A 16,535-nucleotide genomic window follows, 5' to 3' on the forward strand; every position below is an offset into this window, starting at 1 on the left:
AAATGGTGCAATGACCATAATCTCCCTCAATGTCAGTAAAATGAAAGAAATAGTCACTGACTTCAGAAAAAGTAGTGGAGGACAAATCCCTATCTACATCAAAGTTTCTACGTGTTCAGATCACCAACAATCGATTCTGGTCCCTCCACACTTGATGCTATATTTAAGAAAGCCCACCTGTGCCTCTACTTTCTCAGGAGGCTAAGGAAATTTGTCATGTCCACAACGACTTTCACCAATTTTTACAGTTGCACCATAGAAAGCATTCTTTCCAGATGCATCACAGGTTGGTATGGCTCTTCCCCTGACCAAGACCACAAGAAACTACAAAGAGTTGTGAATGTAGCCCAGTTAACCATGCAAACTAGCCTCCCATCCATTGACTCCATTTACACTTCCCACTGTCTCGGAAAAGCAGCCAGCATAATCAAGGGTTCCATGCACCTTGGATATATTGCCTTCCACCTTCTTCTGTCGGGAAAATGATACAAAAATCTGAGGTCACGAGCCAACCAACTCAAGAACAGCTTCTTTCCTGCTGCCATCAAACTTTTGAATGGACCTAGCACATATTAAGCTGATTTTGCTCCTTACCTTATTGCTGATTGAAACATTCCATTCTGCAGCCTATTCTTTCTGTGACAATAATAAATCAATCAATCAGTTCAAGTAAAGGTAATTTGAGCTCAATTGGTGATGAGAGGACTTGACAGGGTGAATGCTAAAAGGATGTCTCCCTTTCGGGGAGAGACGAGAACCAGGGCGCACAAATAACGGGTCTCTCAACAATGGTGGCAATAAGGAGAATTCCTTTCCATCAGAGGGTTGTGCATCTGAACTCGTTTCTCATGTGTGGTGGAGGCATTGAATATATTTAAGATGGAGTTAGATAGATGTTCAATTGATAAGGGAGTCAAAGAATGTAGAAAATAGGAAGGAAAGTGGAGTTGAGGCCATAGTTAGATCAGCCATGATCTTTTTGAATGGTAGAGCAGGTTCGAGGGCCAAATGGCCTACTCCTGCTTCTAATTTGTATATTCGTATATGTGTGTTCATTTTTCAAAAATGAAGGCTGGGTAAATGAAAACCCTGGAAAGACTTCTTTTATTCTCTTTTTTTTCTCAGATTTGTCTCCTCCTTGCCTGAAGATCTTGATTCAAAAGCACAGGAGGCTACATTCATATGAAAATTCTTATTCCCCATCTCCCCCTTCCCCCAGACTGATAGAAACTATAGCATCCACCCAATCAGTATCAACCAACTCAGACTGGATATCTAACCATGAACATTCCTGACCCATATGGCTCTGAACCACACCTAGTTGGGCATTACAAGATTTAGATTGTTGAATCTGAGTTCTGTTCTTACTGCAACAACTTTAAGGCCCCAAGTTTACTATAATTTAGCATAATTACTAACAAACTCACTCAGAAAAGCCGTAATAATGGGTGGTTTGGGAAATAGAAATGTTAAATTGCTGCAGTAACAGGAAACACTTATGAAGCTGGGGTTGAATCCAATTTTGCAGAAAGGAGCCTTATTCTACACCTAAGCTGTACTATAGCTGACTTGGGAGTATTTGATGAGGTGGTGCTGTGGGAACATTACTCTTTTTATAATATGTTGATGGGAATCATTTTACCAATAAGTGTAAAGGGATCACATTTATGCTTCTAACCTGTGCTGCTTCTCACAAGTATCCAATCTGTGGCTTACAAGTCCTTGGCAATCCTGTGAGGCTGACACAACACACTTACCTTCGCTGTTTTATTTTCTTGTTTCTTTGGTTTAAACTTCATGAACCTTGATGTTCAGAGAGTGTTGGTGCCTCATTTTTGGCAGCTGGGATGCCTTGTAGCTAATTTGATGGTTTTCAGTGGAACTGTCTGGAAGCATCTTGCTGACACGAAAACAGATTAAAACATGTGATCGCATCATGTGATCTTTTACAAGTTCAAAGCTCTTTTCCAAATAAGGTGGGTGGTTACATTGATTTTTAAAATTAAGTTGTGGGATATGGGCATCGCTGGCTGGCCAGCATTTATTGCCCATCCCTAGTTGCCCTTGTTGAGAACCAACCACATTGCTGTGGCTCTGGAGTCACATGTAAGCCAGACCAGGTAAGGATAGCAGATTTCCTTCCCTCAAAGGCATTAGTGAACCAGATGGGTTTTTACAATAATTGACGATGGTTTCATGGTCATCAGTAGATTCTTAATTCCAGACTTCTTTTATTGAATTCAAATTCCACCATCTGTCGTGGCGGGATTTAAAACCAGGTTTCAGGAACATTAGCTGAGTTTCTGCATTAATAGTCTAGTGATAATATCACCATCATTTCCCCAATATAGATCTGTTATTGTGGGGCTAACACCTTGGCAGCTTGAGGTAACCTGTGACTTGTGTTTGAATAGCCCATTCAATTTGATAATACCCTTTTGGATTAGTTTCAGTAAAGGAAATCAAAGAACAAAGAACAAGGAACAAAGAACAACCCAGCACGGGAAACAGGCCCTTCGGCCCAACGAGCCCGCGCCGCCGCATCACCCTACACCTATTCTACCCTGCATGTCTACGAATGGAACCCTACTCAGTCAGATTCAGGGAAGAAATAGTGTCAATTTGGTAAAAACCGATTAGCCTAAGAGCACATCTTTGGGGTGTGGGAGGAAACCAGAGCGCCCGGAGGAAACCCACGCAACCACAGGGAGAATGCACAAACTCCCACAGACACAGGCCCAAATCCATGTATCTGCACAGCCAGCAGTGCTAGTCACTGAGCTGTTGCGGCGCCCGTCTACCGGTCCAGGATCAAGCACACACACCGACATGAAGTACTAGGCCACTCCTGGAACTTCCAAGAGCAGCCCACGCACGACCCGCCGTGTGCATGCCCCTCGCTTGACACGAGGTGGACCTCCACCTGTGGAATAAAGACAAAAATATTAATCTTACAGCCTGCCCTTCCGGTGTCGATTCAAGATTAATTTGTAATGTTCTTTTTCTTCCCACTAGAGATAGGGGAGTGGTTTCAATCCACAAGTAGTCAGACAAGTGATCCTCAGGCAGTCACATTTTGCAGCCTTTTGGGTTCAGTTTTAAAATTTAAAAATTAATTGGAGGTTCAGAGTATGTCAGGCCTTAACAAGATGCATGCACAACCTAGCATAGTGGCTTTCTGGGGCTTAATCAGACCACCTCCCTCTCCTCCCCCCACCAACCAAAGCACATACTGAGACTCTGGAATTCTCTCCCAAAACCCCCCTGCCCCTTTCCAGATAGTATAGGTCAGTGTTAATCATGAAAGAAATAAATAAATGGTCACAGAAACCCAAACTGTGATAGATTTCATTGTATAAATGTGTTTCTCCCATAGTCTGAAAGATGTTGCTGGTTCGGTGCATTAGCTGTGCTAAATTCTCCCTCAGTGCTTCCAGAGTGTGGCGACTAGGGGATTTTCACAGTAGCTTCATTATAGTGTTAATGTAAGCTTACTTGTGACACTAATAAATAAACTTTAAACTTGATTGTTGTAAAAACCCAACTGATGCACTATCTTCGAAATCATGGAAACCCTACAGTGCAGAAGGAGGCCATTCGGTCCATCGAGTCTGCACTGACAACAATCCCACCTAGGCCCTATTCCTGGAACCCCGCATATTTAACCCACTAATCCCTCTAACCTACACAGCCCAGGACACTAAGGGGCAATTTAGCATGACTCTTGCACCTAACCCGCACATCTTTGAACTGTGGGAAGAAAATGGAGCACCCGGAGGAAACCCACGCAAACACGGGGAGAATGTGCAAGCTCCGCACAGAAAGTCACCGAATATCCTTTAGGGAGGGAAATCTGCCATTCGCACTGGTCTGATCTATTTCAGACCAACAGCAAGGTGGTTGACTCTGAAATGAACTAGCAAGCCACTCAGTTTGAGGGTAGTTGGGAGTGGGCAACAAATGCTGGCTATGCCAGCGATGCCCACATCCCATGAAAGAACCTTAAAAAGGAATTGGAATTATTACTTTCAAAATCACTTGCCTGAGCATTTTAAGTAATTAAATAGGATGCAATCTCCCTCAAAAGAAAACATTGGATTAAAAGATCCTGAGATTGCATGTAATGAAAACAGAATTTGATTCATGATGCAGGAGCTCTAATTATTTTTAATTAAATCAACCCTCACGTAAAGTATATATTATCTCAATAACAGAGCAGACAGAAACAACACGGGGGGGCGGTGGGGAGGGGGGATGATTCATGGAGATTCACCCCCCCCCCACCAAAAAACAAAAAAGGTAGAACAAAAAGGTCACTACAGTGAGGAATGAGTAACACAGAAAGTGAACAAAAGTTGCAAGCAGTGGAAACCTTCCCCCCTCTCGCTCCACCCCGAGTGAGAACAGCTCCCACTTTGACGCATAGGGCTGCTGCCTGAGGCAGTGTATCCAAGTCAGTGAGATAATTGGATACACAGAGAGGCACGTGTCCTCTAATCTGTGATATCAGGCTCTTGACAGCTCCAGCTCTTTCCACCTTTCCCAACTCTTGAAGGAGAACTACCGAGCAAGAAGGGGGACAGAACAGAACAGACAGACAGACAGGAGGATGCGACCCTACACCCCGAAGTTTTACGTTACCCTTCTCATCACTTATTCTTTCGCCCTGGGATCAAGTGGTAAGGAGCAGCCAGACTTTGCAAACTTCAACAGAGAATTCCCTTTTTCTCTTAAAAAAGAGATTATTTCTGTTGCTTGCTTCCTGCTTTCGATAACTTCAGATCTCTGCACGGTTCTTTTCTAGAATTAACTCCCCGGAATGTTCTTTGTCATAGAAAATATTTTACCAGCATTTTCTTCCCCCCCCCACCCTTTATATTTCCACGTATTATTTATTCATCCTATTGAGATGAGATCATTTCTTTAAACTGGTGGAATAACTAAGAAGCTGTTTGAAAAAAAACTCAGCACCTCTGCCAGTTCTGTCTTTTTAAAAAATATTTTGCTATACAGTTATTTCACAAGGAGTTGTGTTCAGTTCCAGGGAGATGTAAATAAACAAGTGGCTCGCTGCAGTGAATTGATCTGATCCCCCGCACCCCCCCGTTGCTAATTCGGATTTACAGGCTATAAAAAGTTAGGGTAAGCCACATGTCAACTGGGAAAGACGATTCCATTCTAGCTCAGCTCAAGTGTTTTCTTTCTGCCGTTTGCTTTGGGGGGGCTTAGGGATGAATCAGGGATTTCTGACTAACACGAACATATGGAATGATTCACTTCCTGGGAAATTATTGCCAGGTCCACTGATTTTTATGTGACTGAAAGAGAGCAAGTCTTGTTTTTGCTTGGAGGGATTTGGGAAATTTTTCCGATGCTTTGAGGGTCACATCGCATTTTTTTTATTATTATTTTCAAATTGAGAAAGCAAATAGCCTTGCCCACTATACACAAAGGGAATTGCTATTTCCGAAAGTGAGGACTCTTGGTTTACAGTGACTGAGTATAAATCACATTCTGTTTCACGTCTGTATGTGTGTTTGCGTGTGTGAATGTGGAACCTTCACTTGGTGTTATAGGGATTGCACTCTGCGAACTGGTGGTCTTGACTCTGTAGCTAAACTGAGCTTCTTGGGTTTAACTGTATTAAGTATTTGAATGGAAAGTGTGAGGGCAGCACGATGGTTAGCACTGCTTCCTCATGGTAAAAAGTCTGACAACACCAGGTTTCAGTCCAACCGATTTATTTGATAGTAAACTCACTAAAAGCTAGTGAGTTTACTAGCCTGAAACCTGGTGTTGTCAGACTTTTTACTGTGTCTACCCCAGTCCAACGCCGGCATATCCACATCATGACTTCCTCATGGTGCCAGGGACCTGGATTCAGTTCCTGGCTTGGGTGACTGTCTGCGAGGAGTCTGCATGTTCTCCCCGTGTCTGTGTGGGTTTCCTTCCACAGTCCAAAAGATGTGCTGATTAGATGCATTGGCCACACTAAAATTCTCCCTCAGTGTACCCGAAGAGTCGCTGGAGTTTTCACAGTAATTTCATTGCAGTGTTAATGTAAGCCTACTTGTGACACTAATAAATAAACTTAAAGATATGCCTGCACAATATACAAGATGAAGGATGACTGAAGGATAGAATTTCTACAATGACTGCTAAAGTATATCTTAATTAAGTGTCATTGGTCCACATAGAACCCCTGCAGTGCAAAAGGAGGCCATTTGGCCCATCAGGTTTGCACTGACCACAATCCCACCCAGACCCTATCCCCATAACCCCATGTATTTACCCTAGCTAGTCCCCCTGACACCGAGGGGCAACTTAGCATGGCCAGTCCACCCAACCTGCACATCTTTGGACTGTGGGAGCACCCAGAGGAAACCCACACAGACATGGGGAGAATGTGCAAACTCCACATAGACAGTGGTCCAAGCTGGAAATTAAACTCGGGTCCCTGGTGCTGTGAGGCAGCAGTGCTGACCACTGTGCCACCCAATTGTTCACTAAAAGTGAAGAGAGGGTGCAAATATTTTCAAAATTAACATTCAACCCAATAGAAATAATGTTGGACGTTTTTATAGCATCTTTCACAACCTCTGGCTGTCCTGAAATACAATGAAATTGTTTAGAAGTGAAATGATTATTGCAATGTAGGAATCATAGCAGCCAATATGCTCACAGCAAGCTCCCACAAACAGCTATGTGATAATGATTGGATATTCTGAGTTAGTGATGTTGATTGAGGGATAAGTATTGGCCAGGACGTTGGGCAGAACTCCCTAGGTCTTCGACATAGTGCCTTGGATCTTTTAGGTTCATCTGAGAGGGCAGACAGGGTCTTGATTTAATGTCTCAACTGAAAGAAGACTCCTCTTGTGGAGCACACCCTCAGCCCTGCATTTGAGTGTTAGCCTCAGTTGTGTTCAGTGAGTCTTGGAATTTCTATTTCAAAGGTAAGAATGTTACTGAGTTATTGCTGACACGGTTCTACGGTAATGAAATCAACAAAGGTTTCTTCTGTCCATTCTAAAGTAACAACGTTTGGAAAGTGGCAGCATGTGAATGTCAACTAGGACAATGTGTTTCCATACAGTATCTTTATTGAAGCAAAACACCCTAAGTGTTTCACAGGGGAAAAGGGATGGGGATGTGCTGCAGAGCTGGTTGCCAGACAGGAGTTGGTTAAACAGTTCCTTCTGGTGAACAAATGGCATCATGGCCCAGATTTTCTATGTCTCCAGACCACCAGATACGGGATGCCCTGACCCATAAGTTTCACATTGAGACCCCTCGGAAATCCCAACGCACTGACTCCATGGTAACAAGGCAACTGACCTATCCCTAATTTCCGCCCTCCCAACCTCACCTGACTAGCTCCCATCTGACAAGCCCTCCTGACCCGACTAACCCTTGACTCACTTACCCACCTGCAACCCTAGCCACCTATCACCCTACTCATTTATCAACTTTCTTCACCTACCTACCATTAACATTCCTAAATTTGAGAAACGTGTGGCGGTCTCCCACCCTGTAGGCCCCCGTCGATTGTTTGGCCCTAACCCAGCCACCCTGGGGCTTCAATGGCCCCCGGTCCACCAGGTGAGGCCATCATGTCAAGTGTGAAGCTCGATCAGCGAGGGGATAAATATAAGTGACCAGACAATAGTGTCTGGGACTCACTAATGACATGTACATGTCATTAATATTGATTTCACCAGCAAAGGAGGGCTGGTAAGATAGGGGGAGATGAGAAACTGGCCGCGAATCTGATCTTATCATCTTGATTCACCAAACGGATGGGACAAGGTCGTAAGATCACACCATATAAAAGTAAATGACTTTAACAAGTTAAATTTGAGCCCCTTATATGTAACTTCGTAGCTGTTCCCTTCCAAAACTTTTGTTTTGGGTCTTTCTTCTGAACTGTAGGACACAGTCAGAATTCAGCATTTTTCATTATCACATCTTTCCCTTTGATTGTCATCTTTGAGATATTAATTTAATACAGCTGTGTGTAAGTGTGAACAGTAAGGATAATATAACACCAAGATCTTCAAAAACAATTTAATGAGAGAAGCTGTTTGGCTACAATGCTGTTGCCAGGGTGTGTGTTTCTTGCCTCTCTCAGAACTATCACCCTCCCCACCCCAAGCTATAATATAATTAGCACAAAAACAAAGACAACAGAATCTACCGCCTCAGTGACGCTCCAGCTCCCATGACGGATGCTGGTTCCTACTCTCTTGATGTCTGGAATTGGGAAAACCAGCCCAGTTGCTCTGGCAACCCCTCTTCTCCTCTGTGCTAGTTAAGAAAACAATTATAGTGTGTGTTCATGGGTCATTTCATAATGCATTGCACAACAGCCTGATGATGGGTTTGTGCCATTCCATGATGTATGGTGTAGCATGCAATCCAGAAAAATCAGACTGCCTTTCAGTTATGCTGTACTAATAGGATAGTGGGTGATGATCAGTTTGCTTCAGAATACACCATGGTATCGTACTGCATTTCCTGACAAAATGGATGTTACCCAAACTCTTAGCTGCTTGAGCACCAACTGTGCAGTTGACATTGGGCGACACGGTGGCATAGTGGTTAGCACTGTTGCCTCACAGCACCAAGGATCCAGGTTCAATTCCAGCCTTGGGTGACTGTGTGAAGTTTTCACATTCTCCCCGTGTCTGCATGTGTTTCCTCCGGGTGCTCTGGTTTCCTCCCATAGCTACCAAGTTACATATAAATATAAACAAGGGGCTCAAATTCAACTTGCTCAAAACACATTTACTTACATAGCATTAAAAATCAGGCCCCTTGAGGATTCTGCCTTACAAAGATGTGCGAGTTAGGTTGATTGGCTTTCTATATTGCCCCAGATGTTGGGGGGATTAGCAGGATAAATACATGGGGTTATGGGGATAGGGCCTGGGTAGGATTGCTGTTGGTGCAGCATTGATGGACTGAGTAGCCTCCTTCTGCATTGCAGGGATTCTATGATTAATGTGACTTGAGATTTGTGTTCTCTCTTTTAAAGGAGAAATTGGTAAAACTACTAGCTGGAGGACAAAACCAAAAACTTGCATTTGGATAATAAATTATCAGGTCTTACAGAACTGTGTAAATGTGCTTACAGTGAATATTTTTGAAATGCAGTCAACATGAAATAGGTTGGCAGATGCAAAGGTCATTTTGCACACTGCAACTAACAGCAACAATGAATGAATGGTTAGTTTGTTTGGTTATTTTGCATAGTCAAGGGGAGGAATGTTGGCTAAGACGCTAGAGAACATCCTCTTCAGAAAATCCCTATGGTGCCATTTGGCCCATTGAGTCTGCACTGACTCTCCAACAGCATGTCTTACCTGGTCCACTCTTAGCCCTGTAACCCCATGCATTTACCCTACAAATCCTCCTAACCTATGCATCTTTGGAGATTAAGGGGCAGTTTAGCATTGACAAGTTTTAAAGTTTTTAGTTTATTTATTAGTGTCACAAGTAGGCTTACATTCATACTGCAATGAAGTTACTTTAAAAGTCCCCCAATCACCATGCTCTGGTGCCTGTTCAGGTACACTGAGGGAGAAATTAGCATGGCCAATGCACCCTAACCAGCATATCTTTTGGACTGTGGGAGGAAACCGGAGCACCCGGAGGAAACCCACACAGACAGGGGGAGAAATTGCAAATTCCAGATAGACAGTGACCGGAGGCCGGAATTGAACCTGGGTCCATGGTGCTGTGAGGCAGCAGTGCTAATCACTGCACCGTGTCGCCCCCCTCTTTTTCACATACTGTTGCCTGGGATCTTGGATGTCCACCAGAATGAACAGAGCCACAGTTTAACCTCTCACTCAAGGGATGGCAGTTCTAGTAGCTCCTCAATGATAGTAATGTGCAATGAGTATTTAGGCGAGGTCATGAATTCCTGTCCTGGAGTGGTGATGGACAAATCATGCAATCCCAGGAGGCCACTTGGCCCATCAAGTTTGCACCAACCACAATCCCACCCAAGCCCTATTCCCATAACTGTCATATTTACCTCGCTAATTCCCCTGACACTAGGGTTAATTTAGCATGGTCAATCAACCTAACCCACACATCTTTGGACTGTAGTTAATGGAATTTTTGGAATGTAGTTAAAAACCCAGAGATAAACATTTCGTGAGTCAAACCTTTTGTCACTTCCAATTTATAAAGTTCACATGGAATGCTTCATGCTGGTGAAGAGCTGGATATGAAAGATTAGCTCATATTATGGGTTGTATAGACTTGCTGAACCTTAGAGGCATTCTCTTTATACAATCATGACCGAAGACTGTCAAAGACAGATGCAGCCTCAGATGCAAGAATTTATTTGGTCACCAGCTAGTTATAATGTCGCATTATCAGCTCTGGACGACAACAGGAGAACTGACATTCTAACCAGTTTATCACTTGGCTCAACTCCCAACTCAGTGTTATTGCAAGAAGCAAAACAAATTAGCATTTTGATTGGAGCTATTTTTCATGTTTCCTTCTCTGTACAGGAGAATGTGTTTTTAGTGACTAGATGGCATCTATCATTTCACGGAAAATAATATTCTGTCTCACGCTGATTTGCAGTTTTCAGAAAGTGAAACCATTGTTGGGTTGGCTGTCAGTCTGTGGTACACCTCTTAGAAAGTCTACTAATAATAATTGGCAACTGAGGGCTGAGTCATGAGTCAAGCTGCTAGAAATCCAAAATGAAATGCTGAAAACGCCCAACTGTTTGGCCACAATCTGAATGAGAAGAAGGAGGTTAGTGTTCTGGGCGATATACTTTATCAAAAATAGAGCATCAGCCTTCTTAAAGGGTGACACGGGGATGCAGTGGTTAGCGCTGATACCTCACAGTGCCAGGGACCCGGATTCAATTCCACCCTTGGGTGACTGTGTGGAGTTTGCACGTTCTCCCCATGTCTACTTGTGTTTCCTCCGGGTACTCTGGTTTCCGCTCACACTCCAAAGATGTGCAGGTTAGGTGCATTGGCCATGTTAAATTTCCCCTTAGTATCAGGGGCATTTGCAAGGTAAATGCGTGGGGTATGGGGTAGTGCCTAGTGGGATCATTGTTCTTGTATGCTCGTTGAGCTGAATAGCCTTCTTCTGCACTGTAGGGATTCTATGATTCTTTTGTTATTATGGCTGTTTGTGTGAGCCAAGACAGTAGTAGACTATTTCAGGAGGCATTTCAGCTAAAGCTCGCCATGTCCTTACCAAACACTTCTAGGCAGAAACTATGACCCCCAAGTGATATGATACAGATGGTATTTCTGTAGATGCGCTCAACTGCAAAAAGGAAGAAAAACATAATCAATAATATGGCCATATTTAAACACATTAATTCTGTAGCTAACGATGGTTTTGGCCAACATGAAAATAACATTTTTGAACAACATCCTTTTGCTGATGCTCAGGAATGTATAATAATCACATTATGTACTTAAAGGAAAAGCAACAAATTACAAGGATGATGTTTCCAAGATATTATCTGGAGTCCAATCTGTACCATAATTACATGAACAGCTTGCTAAAAATGAATTAAACTTTAGAAAATTGCATGGATAAAAATATATGGTGGTGAGTAAATTGATGCAATGTGTTCCTAGCTGTATTTTTGGCTTAATTGCTCTGCAATCCACTTTTCCAGCAAAATCTACAAAAAGAAGACTTGGCTAATCCCTCTCTCTAATTTTCCTCTTCCTAACCCTTTTCCTCTTCCTTTTCCTGATGGTGTTCACAGAGTCTGATTCCAACTGGCCTATGAAAGCTCTGCCACAAACCACTCGAGTCTAGTTTTGCCTTCAGCCAATATTCAGGTGTGCTCTTTGCATCTAGGGTCAGTAATCATCAAACAGGAGAACATGTTCCCTGAATGATGTCACAACAGTTGGGTATAAAATTGTACAGAGCCTACATGGACTTTACAATCAGTGTGCCCAACCAACCAAGATGGAAGAGCCATCAACAAAGGTAATGGAATATTGAAACACGTAGATGTATCAAAAGAAACTGTTAACAAATTGTATAGCGCTCGAGTCAGGCTACACTTGAGTGGCCTGTCTCGCTCTGGTGAATGAAACACAAGATTGAAACATTGCTGTCGAGACAAAGGAGAACCATTTCTGATAACTGGGGATGCGATTTTTACCACCCGTTCACGCCACGCTCCCACTGCAGCGAGCATGGAGAATTTGGTGACAAGCCAAATCCCCATTCACTACAGCGGATGGGAAAATCCTGCTAGCAAGGGAGGTCTTGCTGCGGCTGTATAGGGCATTGGTGAGGCCGCAGCTGGAGTACTGTGTGCAGTTTTGGTCGCTGTACTTACGCAAGGATATTTTGGCCTTGGAGGGAGTGCAGAGGAGGTTTACTAGGCTGATACCGGAGTTGAGGGGGTTGAGCTATGAGGAGAGGCTGAATAAACTAGGCTTGTACTCGTTAGAGTTTAGAAGAATGAGGGGAGATCTCATTGAGACGTATAAGATGATGAATGGGATGGATAGGATAGAGGTGGAGAGACTCTTCCCACTCAGAAAGGATAGTAGGACTAGGGGGCACAGCCTCAAGATAAAGGGGGGGCGGTTTAGAACAGAGTTGAGGAGGAACTTCTTCACTCAAAGGGTGGTGAATCTCTGGAATTCTCTGCCCGTTGAAGTGGTGGAGGCTACCTCGCTAAATATTTTTAAGACGCGGGTGGATGGGTTTTTGATAAGCGAGGGGATTAAGGGTTATGGGGAGAGGGCAGGAATGTGGAACTGAGACACGACAGATCAGCCATGATCTTATTGAATGGCGGGGCAGGCTCGAAGGGCTGGATGGCCTACTCCTGCTCCTATTTCTTATGTTCTTATGTTCTTATGAACATTTGGAAACTTATGGCCTGAATTATATGAGACAAGACTAGAAAAAAAATCATAGTCAAAAGAGAGCATTTAAAGAATTGGTCTTCAAGGTTATGTAAAATTATAAGTGTTATGGAAAGACTCTGGAAAAATTCCAAAATTAAGACAAGGGGGCCACGGATTCACATGATTAGTGAAGTGCAAAGTTAGGACTAATATCAGGAAGCTTTTCTTCCCAGAGGGAGCAGTTAATACAAGGAAATGCTTGTGGATGCAAAACCATTGGAATAAGTGGGGGATTTTAGGATTATCCTGGATGAAAGAATTAAGGTAACTGACTGGTCTTCCTCCACTCTAATCACTTGATCCTACAAATGCTATTGATTTTTTTCTTTTTCCAGGGTCAGTGAGATCAATTGCAGCACTGTGATTCCCTGTAAGAAGTCTCACAATGTCAGGTTAAAGTCCAACACGTTTATTTGGTATCACAAGCTTTCGAGCACTGCTCCTTCATCACGCGAATGGCCACTCACTTGATGAAGGTGCAGCTCTCGGAAAGCTTGTGATATCAGATAAACCTGTTGGACTTTAATCTGGTGTCGTGGGGCTTCTTACTGTGCCCACCTCAATCCAACGCTGGCATTACCACATCATGTGTATTCCCTATAACCGTCTGACCTCCCTAAATGCACTGCCTTACACTTCTCTATGTTAAAATCCATCTGTCACTTTACTGTCCAGTCCACCAATCTATATATTATTTTGGAGATTATAGCTATTTGCAGTATCCACTGCTTGGCCAATCTTTGTGTCATCTGCAAGTTTCCTGATCACTGTACCCACTGTGTTCATGTGCAGATTGTTTATATGTAACACAAACAGCATTCTCCCACCATTGAGCCCTGTGGAACACCACTTGAAACAACTTTTCATTTGCAAGGATATCCATTGACCATTACGCTTGGCTTTCTATTACTCAGCCAACATTTTATCCAATTTGCCACATTAGCCTGTACACTCTGGTTCCTCTTGATCCCATGGGCTTTTACATTTTTGACCAAAGTGCCATGTAGGATCTTGTCAAACACCTTGCTAAAATCCACATACACAACATTCACTGCAATACCTTCATCAACTCTGCTTGACATTTCCACAAAGAATTCAATCAAATCTGTAAGGCAAGACCTTCTTTTAACAGCTCCATGCTGACCATTCCTGACTTTCTATATAACAGTTAATCCTACCTCTCAGGATTGATTCTACTGATTTGCTCACCACCGATGTAAGATTAACTGGCCTACAATTGTTCGGCATTTCCTTTGATCTGTTTGTAAACCTTGCAGTTACGTTTGCATTTCTCCAGTCTCCTGGTACCTCCCCTTTATCGAGTGGGGATTGGAAAATAATCCTCAAAGCATATGCTATGTCCTCCCTGGCCTCCTTTAACAGCCTTGGAAACAGTCCGTCTGGCCTTGGCAACTGATCAATTTTCAAGGGTTCCAACCTTTCAAGTGCTTCCTGTCTCTTTGTGACTATCCCGTCCAATGTCTCAGTGTTCCATATCTACATCATCCTTTTTCCTTTGTAAACAGGGATACAAGACAGTCATTTAAAACCAATCCCACATCCTCTGCATCTACACACAAGTTTCCCCCTTCACTTCTGATAGGTCCAATTTTTTTCCTTAACTGATGTTTTACCATTAACATATTGGTAAAACACATTTGGATTTTCTTGCCTTGATTATATTGAGTGGCAGAACTGTCTTGGCCGACTGTATAGTATTGTTCTGCTTCTATTTTTTATGTTTATGTCCTTAGAACTGGGACTCTGCTGAACTACATCAATCAAAGTCTAGTCTTTTTTTGGTGCTCAGTTTATTTTTGTACACCTATGCAAACTTTATGCAAACATCTTTCTGTGTTGCTATTCTACTATAATGTGTGAAAAACATTGGAATTGTACTGATTGTCCCCGTTCTGTTCTTGAATGAGCTGTGAAGGTGTTAACTTTGCTTGTGACTCTTTCATGAATAGTTGGAAATCCTGTGTACTCCGCTTCCTCCAGTTTCTCCTCATATTTTCTTCTTTGTTCATTAATTCGACACATTTATTTGGAAGCATATTGCTTGTAAGTGAAAACACGGTGGAACAGTGGTTGACACTGCTGCCTCACAGTGGCCTCGGATCACTATCTGTGTGGAGTTTGCACATTCTCCCCATGTCTGCGTGGGTTTCCTCCGGGTGCTTCAGTTTCCTCCCACAGTCCAAAGATGTGTGGGTTAGATGGATTGGCCATGCTAAATTTTTGCAAACATGTTGAGGTGGAGAGATTCTTCCTGCTCAGAAAGGACAACAGGACTAGAGGGCACAGCCTCAAGATAAGGGGGGGGCAGTTTAGGACGGAGTTGAGGAGGAACTTCTTCACTCAAAGGGTGGTGAATATCTGGAATTCTCTGCCCGTTGAAGTGGTGGGGGCTACTTCGCTAAATATATTTAAGACACGGGTAGATAGGTTTTTGATAGACAAAGGGATTAAGGGTTATGGGGAGAAAGCGGGAAAGTGGAACTGAGCCACTTCAGATCAGCCATGATCTTATTGAATGGCGGGGCAGGCTCGAAGGGCTAGATGGCCTACTCCTGCTCCTACTTCTTATGTTCTTAAATTGCCGCTTAGTGTCAGGGGGAACTAGCTGGGATAAATGTATCATGTAATAAGGATAGGGCCTGGGCAAGATTGTGATTGGTGCAGACTCAAAGGGCCGAAAGGCCTCCTTCTCCACTGTAGGATTCTATGAAACCTATGCTGAGGGAAAAATATATGTATTTGTGTCTAGTGCCATGAGAGGCATGTAAGTGTTGGGAACAATCTTTAAGATAGCAGTTCAGGCACTGCCAGCAAACCATTGGGTTAATCTTTGTATAAAATCAAGAGTTGCCACCATGGCACACAGTTGCTGTTTTCCCAACTGGCTGTCGCTTGATACTGAATGTATTGGTGTTTGGAACAAGTCCACCGACCAGCACATTCTGTGTCAATGTTTTACTTCAACCTCTCTGTTTTCAGTGATCTGATCTTCAGAGTACTGAACTAGCAAAAGTTATTTTGGGACTGCCCAACAAGCAGTTCCAGACCATGCAATAATACAAGGAAGGTAAGCTGCCAATGCTGCTTGGGAAGAAATTTGATGGTAACTCCAGAAGACAAATCTTCAGACCACACACATACCCACAACCCATCCGTCTTTACAGAATGCATAGTACCTACATTGTTATCTGCCTTCCTCAACTGTTGAGGATTTTGGTGCATCTTGGATGAATCCGAAAGAGGAAACCTCGAGGGAGAGTTGTTGTGAGTCTTGCATTTATTTCATCCCAGATATTGTGGGGAGAAGTGGAAATACCATGACCTGGAAGTTCACTCCAAGACACTCACTGCCCTGACTTAGGAATATATCGCTGTTCCTTTACTGTCTTTGGGTCAAAATTTTGGAATTCCCTTCCACTGTGGGTGTACCTACACCCCATGGACTGTAGCAGTTCAAGGATGCAGCCTGCCATCACCTTCTTCAAGGGCAATTTGAGATTGGCAATAAAGTTAAGTTTATTTATTAGTGTCACAAGTAGGCTTAGATTAATGCAACAATGAAGTTACTGTGAAAATCCC

The 16,535-nt window shown here is 43.1% G+C and overlaps 1 protein-coding gene across 4 annotated transcripts in view; it reads left to right on the forward strand.

Moving 5' to 3' along the window:
- The first annotated feature begins 4,491 nt into the window (after positions 1 to 4,491).
- The window catches only part of LOC145359683 (EGF-like repeat and discoidin I-like domain-containing protein 3), a 101,893-nt gene continuing 89,849 nt past the window's right edge, over positions 4,492 to 16,535 (forward strand). For 2 of the 4 annotated variants that reach the window (XM_080214427.1, XM_080214428.1), the window contains exon 1: positions 4,492 to 4,679. In XM_080214427.1, the coding sequence (XP_080070553.1) occupies positions 4,610 to 4,679 (70 nt within the window). In that variant the 5' untranslated portion in view covers positions 4,492 to 4,609. The remainder of the gene's footprint in view (positions 4,680 to 16,535) is intronic. The other 2 variants (XM_080214429.1, XM_080214430.1) reach the window with 1 other exon arrangement.

The sequence above is a fragment of the Carcharhinus amblyrhynchos genome, chromosome 28 (genome assembly GCF_965287045.1).
Source record: "Carcharhinus amblyrhynchos chromosome 28, sCarAmb.v2.hapA, whole genome shotgun sequence".
Classification (NCBI taxonomy): domain Eukaryota; kingdom Metazoa; phylum Chordata; class Chondrichthyes; order Carcharhiniformes; family Carcharhinidae; genus Carcharhinus; species Carcharhinus amblyrhynchos.